The sequence below is a fragment of the Nicotiana tabacum genome, chromosome 17 (genome assembly GCF_000715075.1).
Source record: "Nicotiana tabacum cultivar K326 chromosome 17, ASM71507v2, whole genome shotgun sequence".
NCBI lineage: Eukaryota > Viridiplantae > Streptophyta > Magnoliopsida > Solanales > Solanaceae > Nicotiana > Nicotiana tabacum.
In genome coordinates, this window is record NC_134096.1 from 9,275,458 (window position 1) to 9,292,471 (window position 17,014).

The 17,014-nt window shown below is 34.1% G+C and overlaps 2 protein-coding genes across 11 annotated transcripts; one reads left to right on the forward strand and one right to left on the reverse strand.

The window, feature by feature from the left end:
• Nucleotides 1–390: 390 nt before the first annotated feature.
• LOC107772074 (uncharacterized) lies at nucleotides 391–6,943 on the reverse strand. 7 transcript variants are annotated; one of them, XM_075233990.1, is made up of 4 exons: nucleotides 4,874–6,943; nucleotides 4,043–4,285; nucleotides 3,377–3,459; nucleotides 391–775 (listed from the first exon to the last, which is right to left on the reverse strand). In XM_075233990.1, exon 1 carries the CDS (start codon nucleotides 6,812–6,814, stop codon nucleotides 5,027–5,029), a length of 1,788 nt encoding a protein of 595 aa, XP_075090091.1. In that variant the 5' UTR covers nucleotides 6,815–6,943; the 3' UTR covers nucleotides 391–775; nucleotides 3,377–3,459; nucleotides 4,043–4,285; nucleotides 4,874–5,026. The 7 variants fall into 7 exon arrangements, with proteins under 7 accessions (XP_075090091.1, XP_075090090.1, XP_075090089.1 ...); XM_075233989.1 differs by having other exon boundaries at nucleotides 391–782; XM_075233988.1 differs by having other exon boundaries at nucleotides 391–1,629.
• Nucleotides 6,944–7,734: 791 nt separating this feature from the next.
• LOC107806568 (protein PSK SIMULATOR 1-like) lies at nucleotides 7,735–15,159 on the forward strand. 4 transcript variants are annotated; one of them, XM_075233995.1, is made up of 14 exons: nucleotides 7,735–8,054; nucleotides 8,699–9,034; nucleotides 9,913–10,238; nucleotides 10,358–10,450; nucleotides 10,532–10,622; nucleotides 11,263–11,356; nucleotides 12,165–12,262; nucleotides 12,449–12,518; nucleotides 13,736–13,839; nucleotides 13,937–14,053; nucleotides 14,251–14,327; nucleotides 14,423–14,467; nucleotides 14,574–14,787; nucleotides 14,872–15,159. In XM_075233995.1, the coding sequence occupies exons 2-14, from the start codon at nucleotides 8,744–8,746 to the stop codon at nucleotides 14,875–14,877; spliced, it is 1,626 nt and encodes a 541-aa protein (XP_075090096.1). In that variant the 5' UTR covers nucleotides 7,735–8,054; nucleotides 8,699–8,743; the 3' UTR covers nucleotides 14,878–15,159. The 4 variants fall into 4 exon arrangements, with proteins under 4 accessions (XP_075090096.1, XP_075090094.1, XP_075090095.1 ...); XM_075233993.1 differs by having other exon boundaries at nucleotides 14,574–14,989; XM_075233994.1 differs by lacking the exon at nucleotides 7,735–8,054 and adding an exon at nucleotides 8,471–8,597 and having other exon boundaries at nucleotides 14,574–14,989.
• The last annotated feature ends 1,855 nt before the right edge of the window (nucleotides 15,160–17,014 follow it).

The following is a 17,014-nucleotide window of genomic DNA, read 5'->3' on the forward strand; positions in this document are numbered from 1 at the left end:
TTTTTATGTATAATTTCATCTCTCACGCGCCTTTTGGCGAGTTACCTTACATATTTTATTAAAAAATCAATGAGGGGTTTTTTAATATATAGAGGGATATAGTTATGGAGGTTTTGAGAAAACCGGATAGTTTAAGTATGTAACTGACAAAAACATGATAGTTTAAGGGGTATTCACTCGAGAAAAAAGTTCAAACATGATCAAGACCTAATAAGTCATTTGACCTACTAATTAGGTATTCAGCCAATAATTCTTTCGCAAGTATTCTGGTGCTGATGGCGATACAACTCCACTTTTAATCAAAAGAAAAAACTATCGATCTAAATACACATCTATATAATATGTGCTAAAGATGACATAAGAACACTACATGTCTCTACTCCTATTCGATTCAAAAAAAAAGGAGAGTCAGCTATCATAGATATATGTGTAATATAACATCCATAATATATAGGTAATAAGAACATTAAAACACATCTTAATCCTGTGTGCACAACCTTGTTGCTTAAAGTCTATTCTCAATCTCATTTTCTTCCTTGCATTGTTAGTTTGTTCTTAGTTTATGATCTAATGATGGATTTCTCTTTTAAATTGCTTTGGCCTGGCCACTAATTTCATCTTCACTTATCTTCTTTTTCTGATTTTGTGCTCTGGTTGCACCTCATTAGATATTTGCTCTGTTGCTTCCTTTGAAGATCCCTTGCAACAGCTTCTATATCTTACCACATCATATCTTAAACTCTCACTTCCTTGTTTTCGTCGAGAAGAGACTAATCTGCAGGCTTGAGTAGTTTCAAAAGATACAGTATATAATTTTCATTTTCTTATGTAACATAAACATGAATAAGAGCTATGCTAAAAGAACGGATATGGTAACACTATTTCCTCAAATACACAGGAGGTTGTGGTAGTTTTACTAGATGCTAGTTGATCAAATTATGCTAAAATATTCACAAGTTATGCTTGCTTGTTGTCTTGTAGTCAATGCTTTAATATTCAAAAGTAGCTCTTGATTAATTATCTTTCAAATCATCACATTCAATGTAAATGGGAAAAAATAGAAGATTAAAAATTCTGTGAAAACTTTGTGCAAGTATTCTAAGATAGTGCATGATTTCATTCAGCATGCAAAAAATTATTTGACATTTTGACCTGGATACACCAAAATGTGATAAACTTACAAAACTTCATCTCCAATTTGTTATTAAATGATTATTTGATTTTTCTCTTTAGAGCGTAAAACATTTTCTTCTTTTGGTTCAAAAAGGAAAAATGAGAAGGCGAAAAAAAATCCTTTTGGAACCAAAACATTTACATAACTAGCAAATTTTCAAAATGTCACAAGAACTGAAAATCAGCTAGTGAAGCTGGTGGCCCAGGACATCCATGGTAAAGGTAACTGTAAATCAAAAGAGGGTACCCAAGGAGAATGAACTACTATCCAAAGATCTTTAGAGTTTATCTATGAGCTAATTCTGCAAATGCGCCAGAACTGAAGATCTTAGAGTTTTTGTCTACTATGGATTATGTTATGGATGCACAGGACCCGTGACCTTCTAGTCACACGAACGGAACATTTACCATTGTCACAATGCATTTAATCAACTGGAATGTGCCTGATGCCTTTATCTGGCAAGTGACATGTTGTGTCAGTAAAATAGAAAGAATTGAAACAAAGCTGAACTCAAATGATTCTAGAGACGGGGTTAATTTTATGACAAAACAGGATCACATTGAAAAACTAAACATAGAAGAAATTTGATATATTTTACTCCTATCTTATAGTGTCCACAAGATACAATATTTTCGTAGGCAGCAAAATATCTTAAACAACAACTATGACAAAGCTACACACGCAGACATGATCATAGAATTAGGGGTGGGCGGGTGGCAAATGGATTGCATTTGGGTCTTTCAAGATGGGCTTACTCATTAAACGAGTCATTGCCCAAAGTTCACTTGGATCAAGATGGGCTAAACAATGGTTTGTAACCCAACCCGCCCTAATTGACCCAAATCTTTACAATATTCTCAACTTTTAAACAAGCATATATAAAAATTACCTTATGTTTTGGAATAAATGTCAATTCATGCCAAATAATCTCTTTACTCAATTTAAATTTAGAATTTTATTTGATAGTTCTTCATTTTATAATACTAACAAAGATCAGAATAATAAAAAAGTAATAAAATTAGAACTTCCCGAACCCCCACCCCAACCCACCTCCCACCCCTCGAACCCCACCCCCACCCTAAATAGAAATATTATTTAGAGTACTTTCTTTTAATGTTATAGATAGAGTATTTTCTTTTTAATTTCAATAAAATGAATATTCTTTTTGTAATGTAGAAAAAGTATTTTCTTTCATATCAATAAAATAAGTATTTTCTTTTCATGTTGTTGAAAAAGTATTTTTTTTTTCACAAAATGAGTACTTACTTTCTTATCATGGTGTAGAAAAAGTATTTTCGTTATAACAAAAAGAGTACTATCTTTTCATGATGTAGAAAAAGTATTTTCTTTTTCACAAAATAAGTATTTTTTCCTGTTGTAGAAAAAATATTTTCTTTTAATATTGTACATAAAGTATTTTCTTTTTCATTTCAACAAAATAAATATTTATTTTCTTTCATTTCAATAAAATAAATACTTTTTTTCATGATCTAGAAAAAGTATTCTTTTTCACAAAATGAGTACTTTCTTTTTCTGCTGTAGAAAAAATATTTTCTTTTATTTCAACAAAAAGAAGATTTTCTTTTCATGTTATAGAAACGTATTTTCATTCATTTCAATAAAATGAGTACTTTCTTTTATTTTATCGTGATAAAAATAGCTCAGTACCCGTCCTTTATTTTATTGATATAAATTTTATTTGTTGTTTTTTTTGTTGTGATAATGTATTTCTTTTTTATTTTCAGATTTGTTTCATGTTTGATGATTATTTTTGTCAATAACAGTTAGTTAAATAGAGTTTTGAAAAATATTTTTCTTTCTCTTGATAGGGAAAATATTTTCGGGAAATTTAAACCAACCAAACATGAAAAAATTAGAAAATATTTTCCAGCACATAGGTCAAGGAAGAACTCTAAGATTAAGCATTTCCATGGGTCAAGGTTGAGCATCATCATGGGTCCACTTGGGCTGATGATTTTTTATGGGTAAACTTAAGCTAGCCCAAAACAGCCCATTTTCAAAATCATTCTAGCCCAAACCCATTAAAACTTGGGCGGGTCAAATGGGTTTGGGTTAGCTTTGCCACCCCTACATAGAGCCATTTCAAAATTCAAAACTAGTTCAGAAAAGCAAAGAGGTAGCATCACCAACTCCAAAAGCCAGTCAAGAAGAAGCTGATATATTTGAGAAATGGTTTGATACCTCTTTCTCCAATAATTCCAGCGATTAATTTATTTTTCCCAAGGTTTCACAACCACCAAGGCTCCAACATTTTGATATGTCATCTGCATCGAAGCAACCAATCAGTTATCTAAAAACTCCCTTCAGAAGCAATATTACATAAGCGTGCATATAAATACATAAATGTAAATTTACTATAGGCGTAACGTCAATTGTGATGCAAAATCATTTTAGACAAAGCATAAAGATACTAGCAGACTGCACAGCATCATACACAGTATCATATGCAGCGCACCAGAACCAAGAACCATCAGCTAACAGATTTCTAAGTTAGTTGACAGTGATGATACAGATTACAATCCTTTCGAATCCCAACGACAATTAGTCAAAGGACCTATGAACTTTCTTTTTTGATGAAAAGGTAAGAATATTACTAATAACTACCAAGTAGGTACCAAAAAAGGAGTATAACAGAGAGATGATCATACTTCTATAAATTGGAGTACCAAAAAACCTAACTATGAGTCAATGTCAGATACAAGAATCTTCCTACACCATAGGTGCAGGTTTTTTAAGCATCTAAATTTAACCTGCTCTATGTTGTTTCTCTTGTCATTAAAATATCTATCATTCCTCCCCACCCAAATAGACAAGAAAATGCAGAAATGAATAGCAGTCGAATAGTGCCTGTTGTCCCTTGATGAAGACTGCTCGTACGTTTAATGCATCCTGGCATGACCCGTTGGACACTAAAAATGGCAGGAAACATTCGATCTGTCTAGTGAAGGTGCAGTGAAGCAGTAGATGATTTACTGATTCATTGGCATTTTTCACACAGAAAGCATCTGCTGGACAAATCTAAACCTCTTCTTTGCAAGTTGTCATGAGTTAAACAAGCTCCGTGGGTAGCGATCCAAGTGAAACAGCAACCTGATCATTGAGAGAGATAGCCTCCAATTTCAGAAGCAATTCATTAAAATCTTCAAATTCTTTGGCAATTTACGGTTCTATGGAAGCGTCAGTTCCCAATAAGCATCTCATATTCTTTGATCATATATAAACTTCAAAATTTGAATATGATGTTGACCGTATATCTATAGTATAACCTATCAGGTTAGAACAAGTTTATTTCAATTTCAGAAAAACCAGAAATAGTCATACTATATGGTTCAGGGACAGAAGGATGGCGTTGATCTTGCCAGCTCTGTTGTTCTATTTATGGATGATGTAACTACGACTTTAGAAACTATCAAAAAGATTGTTTCCATAGCAATTTCTAAGTTAAATGCAGTTGTTATTGATTCTAAAAAAAAAATTAGACATGATAATACCAGAAGATAACCAAATAGCACCGAAATTGATATTGCTAAACTTACAACGTGTATACACAAGGAAAGTCACCATTATTTTTTTCTTTTATCAGCATACTCACCATTGTTTCTCATATTAAGAGTGCAATAACATTTTATCTACGATAAAGAAGACTGGGAAACAATCAAAGTAATAAAATTGATGTACCTCCTCAATAGGCCTGCTTGGAAAGCTCAAGCAATGTTCTAATTGCCTTTTTTTTCAGATTATCTGATTGCATTGGATGCAATTTCTTTTGAGAGGTAAAAGGAAATTGATCAAAGTGATAGTGTAGCACAATAAACCAAGGGAAAGAAATATTCACTTCTTATTTTTCAAGTGAAGCTCTGGTATCATGTCAAGGACAGAAGGATTCTCCCTTATAACATTTACCAAAAACTCAGTTGTAGTTGCATCAAATGAGAATTTCCTTCCAGCCATTTCCTTCATAAAAGTTGCCATTTCGCTAATTCTGTTGCACCTGAGAAATCCTTGCGCAATAACATTGTAAGTGATACTGTTTGGCAAACAACCATCATCCTCCATTTTTCTTAGCATATCTTTAGCTTCATCTAACAACCCTTCAAGACAAAGTCCATTTATTATTGTAGTGTATGTTCTCACATTCGGAAGCAATCCAATAAAGGAAAGCTTCTCAAAAAAAGCATGAGCTTCGTCAAGTTTTCCATTTTTGCACAATCCATTAATGACAACATTGTAAAATTCAATATCAGACTTTACTCTCTTTCTTTCCAACTCATTAAAGAGTGACATAGCTTCATCAACAAGTCCATACTTAAAATAGCCATTGAGCAAAGTGCCATGAGTGCACAAATCAGGTACGAGCCCCATAGATAGCATCTCATCAAAGAACTTTTTTGCAGAGCCAATCCGTCCAACTTCAAACAGACCTTGCAAGACAGTATTGTAGGTAACAATATCAGGCTTTGATCCCTTTTGAGAAATTTCATGAAAAAATTGCATAGCCTCGGCCAACTTCTTTTTCTTACAGTATCCATTTATTAGTATTCTATAGCTAATAATGTTAGGCTCAATGCACTTATCTATCATTATATCAAAAATTCTCCTCGCTCTATCCATTTGACCACACAGACAACATCCACCCATTATCACATTGTAGGTGACTATATCAGGCACTACACCTTTTTCGATCATGTGTCTCATCACTTCCTCGGCATCTTCGACTTTTCCTTCTTTGCATAATCCATCGATCACTATGTTGAAGGTGTGCACATCTGGATAAATATTATGATTTACCATCTCAGAGAACAAAATCCTAACCTTTTCCCACTGACCAAACTTACACAAACCATCAATTAATGAATTATATGTGATTATGTTTGGAAGAATGCCTTTCTTCTTCAGTTCGTTCAAAAGGTTGATAGCAGTATCCAAGTTTCTATCTTTGCAAAGAGCATCTATAACAATGTTGTAGATGCATATGTCAGGCTTAGTGTTCCCTTGTTCCATTACCCGGAGCAAACTTAAATTTTTCTCAGTATGGCCCCTTTTGCTGAGCCCATGCATGACGGTTGCATACATGATTTCGTTAGGCTCACAAATATTCTCTCTCACCAACTTCTTGAACAAGTCAACTGCATATTTGACCTTATTTTCAGCAAAGAATCCCCTGATAAGGATGGTAAAGGTGACATTATTGAATGGAATGTCATTCTTCAAGTAAATGGCTAACACCGAAAATGCACAATCAACACGATGCATCAGACAATAATTATTAATCACGATACTCAAGATGAATTCATTAAATGGGATACCCAATTTCTGCATTTCTATAAAAAGAGAAACGACAGCAGAGTAATGCTTCATATTTAGCATAGTCTTAAATAACTTAGAGAAATTGACAACAGAAGGAAGAGGCTTTGTTCTGACCATTTGATTGAAGAGAGTCATAGCATCATCTAAACACTTTACGTTCTCAAACTTGCTATTTGCCCTAAGTTTAGCCTTTGCCGAAATGGATGCATTGTTATGAGATGAAGAATAAGCTCTGACTGAAAATGCCGAACCAGAATTGGAAGTAGCAAAGAAAGAGATAAAAGAAATACCATTGGGACAAAGTTTCCTCATCTTCTTTACTGAATTGCTGGAAATTCTTCAGCGGATGTCAAAATGGTGTGCCCTAATTTTGTATGCAAATTGTTTCGGAGGTGTGCCTCACCCATTTTTTGTTTGTTAAGTGAGACTATAATAATACAAAAGGAAAAAGTGAGACTACTTATTATGGTCAAGTCAACAAATGCACCATAATTTGAATATTTTTCATATTGTTTCACTTGTCCATGACACAATCAATCAAGTTCTAACTTCTATAAGTTCAAACTCGCAGAATATTATTCTTATGTTAAAAAAAGTATCAAGGGCTAAACAATCCTTTTAGTTGAAACTAGCAAATTATTCCAAAATTTTACACTACATGAGATTTTAATTTCTACGAGTTGAAACTCAAAGAATATTATCCTTTGAGTTCAAAGTATGAGTTAAACAATACATTTAGTTGAAACTAGGAATCGTTCCTAAATTTTATACTACACAGAATTCTAATTTCTACAAATTGAAACTCCAGAATATTATACTTGAGTTCAAAAAAGTATTATGAGTGAAATAATCATTTCAGTTAAAACTAGGAATCGCTCCTAGATTTTACACTACTAAAGGCTCAAATATCAGTAATCATTCCTGGCTCCAGTACTGATTGCGGGAGTTATGTTTCGTGTCTTAGTTAAGGGGAAAAAAACGGGGTTACTCCCTCGATAAAACTGAAATAAAGTTGAGCCAAAAAATCTTGATTCAGTATAAATTCACGAAAAAATGATATCTCTTTAGGATCTACTCATATCTATTTAGTCCGCCAATGACTACTTTGATAATACATTTGAAATGCTAGCTAAACTCTAATACCGAACAAAATAGGGCCACTATTTTAACGGCAAGTGCAATTTTGCACCAAAAGGCAAGCAGAGGGTATAAAGTAGGCATTTAGGGACAAGGGGCATAAAAAGGAAGTACACAAAGAGTCATTTTTAGTCTAAGCTGAGGGCTCTCTGCACGTTTTTAGTCTAAAGCTCAATGCTCCATAAAAAACGTTTTAAGACTATTTGAAATTTGACTATTTCAAAGTCAAAGCCGGTTTGGTATGAGAGAGCAGAGAGCAGTCGTTGGCTTCTCCAACTCTGGCGACTTTTGTTCCCTTGGCTGGCACATTCACTAAAATATTTTTATCCCACATAATTATTGTTATTTTTTTGTTCTACACCTACCTGATTCTTGGAATTGTTTCACTTCTAATTTGTCAAAACGACTTCTCTCGGTGAGTTTTCCTTTACTTCTATTCTCAAGTTTTGATTTTTATGATTTTTGCTGAAATGGGGTTTTAGTTTCGCTAGAAATAGGCAAAAGGGTCTTGAATTCTTGGTTTGTTATTTCCCAATTTTTAGTCTTTCCTGTTAAAGCGCAAAGCCCAGTAACACCTCTGTTTCTTCAGCTTATGCTACTTTCCATTTTCGTTTAAATATTCAAATTTTGATTTCATATGAATTTGAACTGGGGTTTTATTTATGGGTAGCATAATTCAAAGGGGTGTTAGGAGTGTTGATGAAAGTTGATTTTTTTATCAATTCTTGTGGCGAATCGAGTATTTAAGCTCGGTGGGTCCAACCTATAGGTTCTTAGCAGTGAATACAGTTATATTTTTAAAGTTATGATTCATATCTATTACTTATTGCAGTTTTAGTAAATTTTTACATATAAATTTATACTTTGCATCCAAAATATTGGATTCAAATAAACCCGGTAACTCAAAGCTCCATCCACCCCTATTGCTACCTAAGTACCTACCCCTGCATATTTCTTGGTATTGCTTCTCATCCCTAAAGACTAGGAATAGTATATTTCTCAGAATGCTTTCTGCGTTTTGATTGAAGTATGACGTTCTTTGAATTTGTTTCTGTTCAGCTATTGCGAAGCTTGTGGGGGTAAGAGTTTGTTGTTTTCATCACAATGGGAGGGAGTTCTTCAAAGAACCAAGGCGCCAAAAGTAAGTTAGTGAATCTTTACTCCCAGAGTGGCACAAAAGGATTTCTCTACGAGGGGCAACACCAGCAGCAACAACATGAGTTGCAGAAGCAGAGTAAGATGCTAACTCCAGCACAATTACAGGAGAGCAAGGACAAAGAGAATCAGGAGCCAAGGTTCGGTGGCTATTCGAGCAGTGAGGAAGAGTTTTATGATGGTATCCCGAGGTTTCATGGGAGCTCTTCACGAAAACCTAAACCAAGGAGGGTTGCAAAGGTTGATAAATATCTATAACTCTGCTTCAGTAGATTTCCTCTCATATTATATGTAAAAGGAAGTTGTCTCGAAAGACCTTTAAATCAATGCAGACTTAGCTAAAGATAAGGCGCAACAGAAGAGGAAAATTCATATAGGTGATACCTACTAGTTGCGAATAGGCTTTAGACTTGGTAGAGAACTTCTATCCGGAGGCGAATGTAGCACTATATGCACGGGTTCAATTGAACCTATAACTTTCGACGCGGAGCATAAATTTATATGTAAAATCTATTAAAATTAAAATAAATAGTAGATATGAACCCATAACTTTAAAATCATTATGAGTTCAATGTTAAAAATCTTAAAAGTTGAACCCATAGGGATTAAATCTTGGATCCGCATTATTATTATTATTATTATTATTACTATTACTATTATTTATATATATTATCTTTTCTTACTTGCACTTTTATTCTATTTGGTAATGATGATGATATGAATTGAGCTTAATGAAAGGAGTGAGGATTCATATCGCTGACTCCAACTTGTTTGGAACCGAGGCGTAGTTGTTGTTGTAACCATTCCACAGAAAACTTGTTTAGATAAGTATTCGAACGGTAATTGGTTATCAGCTTATTAAGTGAGAACTTGATTGTTTACAAGAAGTAAAAGCAGAGGTGGATTCATAATGGATAACTGCATTCCTGGAAATTTATGTTTGCCTACTGTTTGTAGTGCTCGATATTACAGGTTCGGTAGTACAGACATCCTTGATGATTATTGTATTGTGTATATTTTGCAGCCAGCCATTATTTGGCACATGTACCAACTAAGGTAGTAATAGCTGAAATTAAGATGACTATGCCACTTAACATGCAGGTTCCTAACTGTTGTAGGTTGCAGAAGTAAGTTTTCGTCTAGGTAGAGCTGGAAGTGCTGGACTCGTGAGGACCGTGGAAGCGTTGGACATAATTGGGAGCAGCATGACTAATTTGAATTTAAGCAGTGGATTTGTTTCTGGTGCGACAAGCAAGGGGAATGAACTATCTATATTGTCATTTGAGGTTGCAAACACAATCGTTAAAGGTTCTACTCTTATGCATTCACTTTCAAGAAGAAGCATTCGACAATTGAACGACGTGGTGCTACCTTCAGAAGGTGTGCAGCTGTTAGTATCAACTGACATGGATGAACTTCTTAGTATAGTTGCTGATGATAAGAGGTTAGTAATGGAGAGAGTAGCTTTACTGTAATTTTATTATTGGTGAGCCTTCTTTGAAGGGGGGCTTATCATGTTCACTTTCCCAAGTAAAAGAATTACTGATTTGGCGTGCATCTCAGGAAAGAGCTACAGGTTTTTACTGGAGAAGTAGTTCGGTTTGGAAATCAATGTAAAGATCCACAATGGCACTACTTGGACCGCTTCATTGAGAAGTAATATGCAGGATTCATACTTTTTCTGATAAATTACTATATATTGAAGTTTTTACTGACTCTACACTTTAATATTTCCAGATATAGGAGAGAACCTACCCCTCAGAAACAATTGAGGGAAGAAGCTGAATTGATGATGCAGCAATTGATAACCCTGGTTCAGTATACAGCTGTTAGTATTATCGCGCTGCCATAAAGTCAGAATTATAAAGTTCTAGTATCATTAGAGCTTTGTAATTTTAAAAATATTTATTTAATAAAAAGTTAAATTAATTAAAAGCAATCGACAAGAGACAAATTTTACACTTTGTCGTTTGTGTTCAGATACGTTATCGTGTAAATTGAGTTGTCTTTTATGATTTCCTTTTTTTACCAAGCACCATATATATATATATATATATATATATATTTTATTTTTTTTGTCCTTTGCGGATACTTGTCTACTAGTTGCCACAAACATAATTCGGAGGTTTGTATTTAAACTATTTAACTTTCTTTTAAAGTTGAATACGAACTATGTCACTAACCTTTAATTCTGATAGTAAAAAAGGGAGAATGGTTAGGAAGTATTTGATCTGCCAAAATTATGTTTCTTCACCTGATCATTACGTGCAATGCTGTTATCAATGGGTCTCAACTATGTAAAAGTGGGTTATTGGCTAGATCCTTGCATTGGCACGCCTTTTCAAGTACCAAAGTTAGTTAACATCATAAGATTTTTTAACCGAGCTAGAAAAAAGAAAGTCTTACAAGTGCTAAAAATATTTTATGATCTGAGGATTGAAGTAGGAACTCACTATCTCTGATGACAGGAGTTATACCATGAGTTGCATACTCTGGATATAATTGAGCAAGATTATCAGCACAAGCGTCTAGAAGATGGTAAATCAAATGCCAGTCAAAAAGGTGCCCAACCAATCTTGTTCATCTCTTCAGTTTGGCATTTCTCTTAGCATTACTTTTATTGATATTCATTGCTTCCTAGGCATATTATGTGCTTTTGAATTTCTTAAGTCGCAGTGTTGTTTGCTTCTAACGTGATGAATCACCAGAAATAGCATCTATTCTCGTATTTACTAAACAGCTTCACCAAAAGGATGACAAAGTTTCTTCATTCTTATGAAACGCTATGTTTAACTTTTTAATGCCCATTACTTGTCTAGAAGGTAGGGGTAATCTCCCCAGACCTCACGGTGTGCGATAATACTGGGTATGTTGTTGTTGTTGTACTTGTCTAGAAGGTGATTGAAAGACTTGCTATCATGTACCACTACAAAGCAATTGGGCTTTCCTTCCAATAGAACAGTTTAAGAAATTATGCTTTTACGGTTTATGCCTGTTGTTGATCTCTATCATCTTATCTTGCTGCTGTTACTGCTTGTTGTTTTTGCTTCTTTTTCATTTTTCCTTGAGCCGGAGGTCTATCAGAAACAACTTCTCTACCTTCACAGGGTAGGGGTAAGGTATGTGTACACCCTACCCTCCCCAGACCCCATTTTGTAGGATTACACAAGGTTTGTTATTGTTGCTTGTTGTTGAGTTGCATGCTAATAGTACATTTTAAAGCTTTAGTCTCTATGTAAAAAAGAAATTGCGGAAAAACTTCTTAAATAATTTGGCTTCTCATTCAAGTGTTGAAAAAAGGGATATGTTGATAATAATAATAATGTTTTGGATCATTTTATTTCTTTTGCTCTTTTGCATTTTTCCACAGGTAATGGTCTTACAATTTTAGCTGCTGAGTTGAAAATCCAGAAGAAAATAGTAAGAAACTTAAAGAAAAAGTCACTGTGGTCCAGATGTTTGGATGAGGTACCGTTTTCAACCTTTATTTTTCAGCTTAATCTTTTGAGACCGTCTAAATTAATAACATATGGAGTATCATTTATTTGATTTTGCTGACAAACTGTTGGGATCATGTTTTAGCGTTTTTATCTCTTCAACTTTGAGCATATCGTACTTTGAGGATGTATAAGATCCTTTTGTTTATGTAAACAGGTCATGGATAAGCTAGTGGATATTGCCCTCTTTCTCAACAGGGAGATAGATAATATTTTTGGCAATGCGGGTATGTGCTGACTCATTCTCGAAAGTGTTACATCAAATTTTACCCAATATTCTTTCTTTTGATATCTTAAATTGCGCAAGTGAACGATTTTTACTTTGGTTGTAACCTCATTTCTAAAGAGTTATGCTAAATGGTATTTCATTGAGTGACACAACAAGCAATAGCATATGCATGTTATTTAGCTGAACTTTGTGGAAACGTCATAAAAGAATTAGAAATAAGGCTTTTATATATCTGCTTTTTCGGATCATCCTTGGAGTTCCCTTCATCCTTTTCTTGAGATAGAATTCCATTACGATTACTAATATCACCCTCTATGTTAATGGTTAGTACATGAGATAATTTGATGCAGAAGTTGACTACTCGGGATGGTGGTCATAGACAACTTCAATTTGCACTTGCAGTGCTTCTGAAGTATCAGAATCGGTTGTAGAGCCCTCATTTAGACATTTACTTGCATGGCAACCATACAAATTTGGGTTTGTAACTAACAGTGTTCCGAGAAAAGATTAGGTTAAAAAAATAAGAAAAAACCTCATTTCTGATTTACTCAATAACCATCATTCAAGCACTTTATCACCTACATATCATACAGTTTTGAATCACTCATTCACCTCTAGGTGCATTCCGTCATGCAGTTATCCCTCATTTCTGACCCTTTCTGTTGTCACTATGCCTCCCATCTTGGGTTAAGTCCGTCCTACAACTACTAATTTAAAGTTTCGTTCAAGGTAAATGAGGTAATAATTAAAGAATTTATGACTGAATTAGAGAGACAAGGAAGATTGTTTTCAAAATCCTGAAGGCCAGACTTCATTTCAATAACTCTAGTTTAAAAATTACCAGTCCACTGGAATGTTTTGGGACATTTGTGCCCTGAGTAATTGAGCATGTATCTGTATATAGAGGAGACTGGGATCAAAAGAATATCTGCTTTCTCTGGTATTATCTTCTGCCACATCTTTCTTGCCTGTGGATTCTTCCAATAAACTGAAACACGTATATCAGTAGAATAAATCAGAGACACTATCTTCCGGTGTATTTGTCTTTTTCTATTTCTATCTTATTATTCAAAACAATTGTACACTTTTGTTTGCCCCCTTGCCCCATAGAGAAATGAAAAGTTAAAACAAAAAAGAGGCAAAAATGTAAGTAAACAAAATAAATAATAATCCTCTACTTAATAATTTCTGATTGAGATAACTGATGACATGCAGACCCAGATAGCGAGAAAAAGCAATCTCTGGGTGGTAAGCCAAGATTAGGGCCTGCCGGTCTTGATCTACATTATGCTAATATCATTCTCCAGATTGATTCAATTGTAAGAACATTCTTCCAATTTTTGTCAATCATAAGCAAGAAAAGTGTTCCGATTTGTGATCTTTGCATCTTGTTGACTCAATAATTATTGTGAACAGGTAGCCCGGTCAAGCTCTATGCCTCCAAATGCGCGAGATATGCTATATCAGAATCTTCCGCCCAATATAAAATTTTCTTTGCGATCCAAAATACAATCTTTTCATGTCAAAGAGCAGGTGCCCTCTCATTTCTTATTACCAAGAAGCATCAGTTTGGTACTAGTAACGGTCAAGATTAATTTAATCTTAACAAGCAGATTTTAAGCTTGTTTCAGCGTCTAGTGAAATTCTGCACAATTTTATATTTTCCTACTTTAGATCATCATCATGTTCCTTCTTTTTGCTCGTCTTTTTCTTTCCTCTCCTATCTGCAGCTCACTGTTACTGAAATTAAAGCTGAAATGGAGAAAACACTACAGTGGCTAGTTCCTGTTGCAACGATTACTGCCAAGTATGAACTCGAAACAGCTCAACTGATTGCTCATGGCTAATTTCTTTGCAATATTTGATAGTTTCATCATCTTGTGTTTTAATAATCTGAAACAGAGCTCACCATGGTTTTGGTTGGGTTGGAGAATGGGCTAATGCCGGGTAAGTTTCTCCTAATGGCCTCTATGCCATTGTTTTATTCGCCTTGAACAAATATGAGCACTACACTATGCTATGATTCAGAGAAAAAAACATTTCATGTGTTCAGGTCTGAATCAAATCGTAAGTCGATTGTATCAGCAGATGTCATCCAAATTGAGACACTACACCATGCTGACAAGCAGAAATCAGAGGCTTATATCCTTGAGCTTGTTCTATGGCTCAATTACCTAGTAGCTCAGTCCAAAGCAACTTCCAACGGTGGGCGCTTGAGGTCACTTTTGAAATCCCCAGATTGTTCATCTCTTGATTCTGTAGACCGGGTAAATATTTACCAGTGAGACACAATTTCAATATGAGTTGCTTACGACAGAAACAAAAACAACATACCCAGTGTATTCTTACAGGTGTAGAGTCTGGGGAGGGCAGTGTCTACGCAGACCTTATCTCTATCTTGTGGATGTAAAGAGGCTGTTTCCGGAAGACTTCACTATGAGTTGCTTGTTGTGGGGATTAGCAGATGTACAGATGATAACGTGTTGTTTAGCAAATGAAATCAGAATTAGGGTGATAGAGAAAATAGAAAATGAAGTTGGTTTTGGATGATTGGGTCACTATTTGTCAATATTGATTTGCTATGTTTCGTAACACAAGTCAGATTTTGTTTCATATTTAATCACCACTTTCATGCCAAATAGTCACACATCTTGCATAAGTTCATACTAAAGTTTGTGTTCTCAAAGAAAAAAGAATTTAAAATAAAATAAAATAATTGCTCTTGTGACTTGGGATGAACCTTTACCGGTGGAGGAAAAAAATAGCGATGGATTCCGATAGAGTATTCAAGATTAACCGATCATCGCACCAGCAGCCAACCCACCAAAAATTGTTGTCACACTACCTCTGTCTCTTAAAGAGTTGATTTTTGGTAACTTTTCTCATGAAGGGACAATCTGGTTTACTTTAAAGTAACAATTTTGTAAGAAGAGAGCCATTTGTCATAAGCTATATACATGTTGATGATGTGTTTTATCGTGAACACAGTCTCCTACATTGAAAGCTAATAAGGAAAAATAAGAGAAAATGACCCTCTATGGCCTTTTAAAATTTTAATAGCCCATGTTTTTTTCTATTGACACGAAATGTCCTTCCGGCCCAAACATATTACATTCAATTGCCGAAATATCTATTTTGTATATATTTTGTATAGTAATAGTCTATTTTGTATATATTTTGTATAGTGATAGTCTATTTTGTATATATTTTGTATAGTGACAGTCTATTTTGTATTTATTTCAACGTTATGCATAATGGATATTCAGTGATATCCAGGTTTTTCTTTTTCATCTCCATATACAAGCGCACACTCATTTTTTGTATAATGACAGTCTATTTTGTATATATTTTGTTTAGTGACAGTCTATTTTAGTATATTTTTTCATATAGTGATAGTCTATTGTATACAAATGAAATTTGCTCAATTAATTTCAGGAAACAGATTTTGTTGAATTTGGTATTCTTTAAAGTATTTTAAACAAAACAACAACTACTATATACTATGTATCAATCCTCGGCTATTTGAGACAGTTATATGACTCATATTATACATTTCGCTCAAATAATATGATGATTTTCAAAATACAACAAGTATTTATTAGCTTTTGAAAATATATCAGCAAAACCTAAATTTTTCTTTTAAATATTAAAGTTGATCAATTCCTTTTTCCAGTTTGATAAATTATTGTTATTTTGGGATATTTTATATCCAAGAACATTCTTGGAGTAATTCATCACATCGGACAAAAGAAACCAAATACTGGGTAAAGAATTGAAAGGCACTTGTGATAATAACGTTATTTCTTATCCAACAATTGCAAAAGCCACAAGCGATATTTTGACAATAATAAAACTAATTTTGCATATCATTGGTGGAAGATTGGAACGACTCGATGGCAACAAAATCTACCGTATTTGAGTAAATTTAAGCTAGCCATTATAATTTATTTGGGGCTATAAATTGTATGGCTACAAATGAAATGTGCTCGAAAAATAACTACGAGCACTTTGTGAAAAACCCATGCCAATGTGCCTTGGGCCTTACCCATGTCGCGCATTCTCATCTTCACTACAAAAATAATTAGAATTAGCTACAACTTTGTCACAACTAACAGAATTTTTTGATAATCTGTCACTGTCACTGATATGTTGCTAAATAGGATCAGCGAATGAATTTTTCTGTTTAGCTACAGAATTTGTCCGTCGTTAATTCTATTTTTTTAGTATTCTTGGAAATCGACAAAACCCTTGAAGAATACATGCAGTAGTCATAGGTAGGGGTGTACATAGGTCGGGTTAGTTCGAATTTTTTAATTACCAAACCAAATCAATGGTGTTAGATTTTTAAATTTATAAACCAAATCAAACGAATAAATTTTTCGGTTTTTTTTTGGGTTTTCGGGTTTTTTTCCGATAAAGTCTTAATATCACAAAATATGTAACTTGTGCTCCAAATAATTATTTTAGTCCTAGTAGGATACAACTATATAATGT

What these genes read in the sequence shown, in the direction of transcription:
- LOC107772074 (XM_016591559.2), bottom strand. Translation starts at nt 6,814, where the DNA reads ATGAGGAAACTTTGTCCCAATGGTATTTCTTTTATCTCTTTCTTTGCT.
- LOC107806568 (XM_075233993.1), top strand. Translation starts at nt 8,744, where the DNA reads ATGGGAGGGAGTTCTTCAAAGAACCAAGGCGCCAAAAGTAAGTTAGTG. An exon ending in ATCAAATGCCAGTCAAAAAG is followed by an intron (nt 11,357 to 12,164) that starts GTGCCCAACCAA and finishes ATTTTTCCACAG; the next exon opens with GTAATGGTCTTACAATTTTA. An exon ending in TAATATTTTTGGCAATGCGG is followed by an intron (nt 12,519 to 13,735) that starts GTATGTGCTGAC and finishes GATGACATGCAG; the next exon opens with ACCCAGATAGCGAGAAAAAG.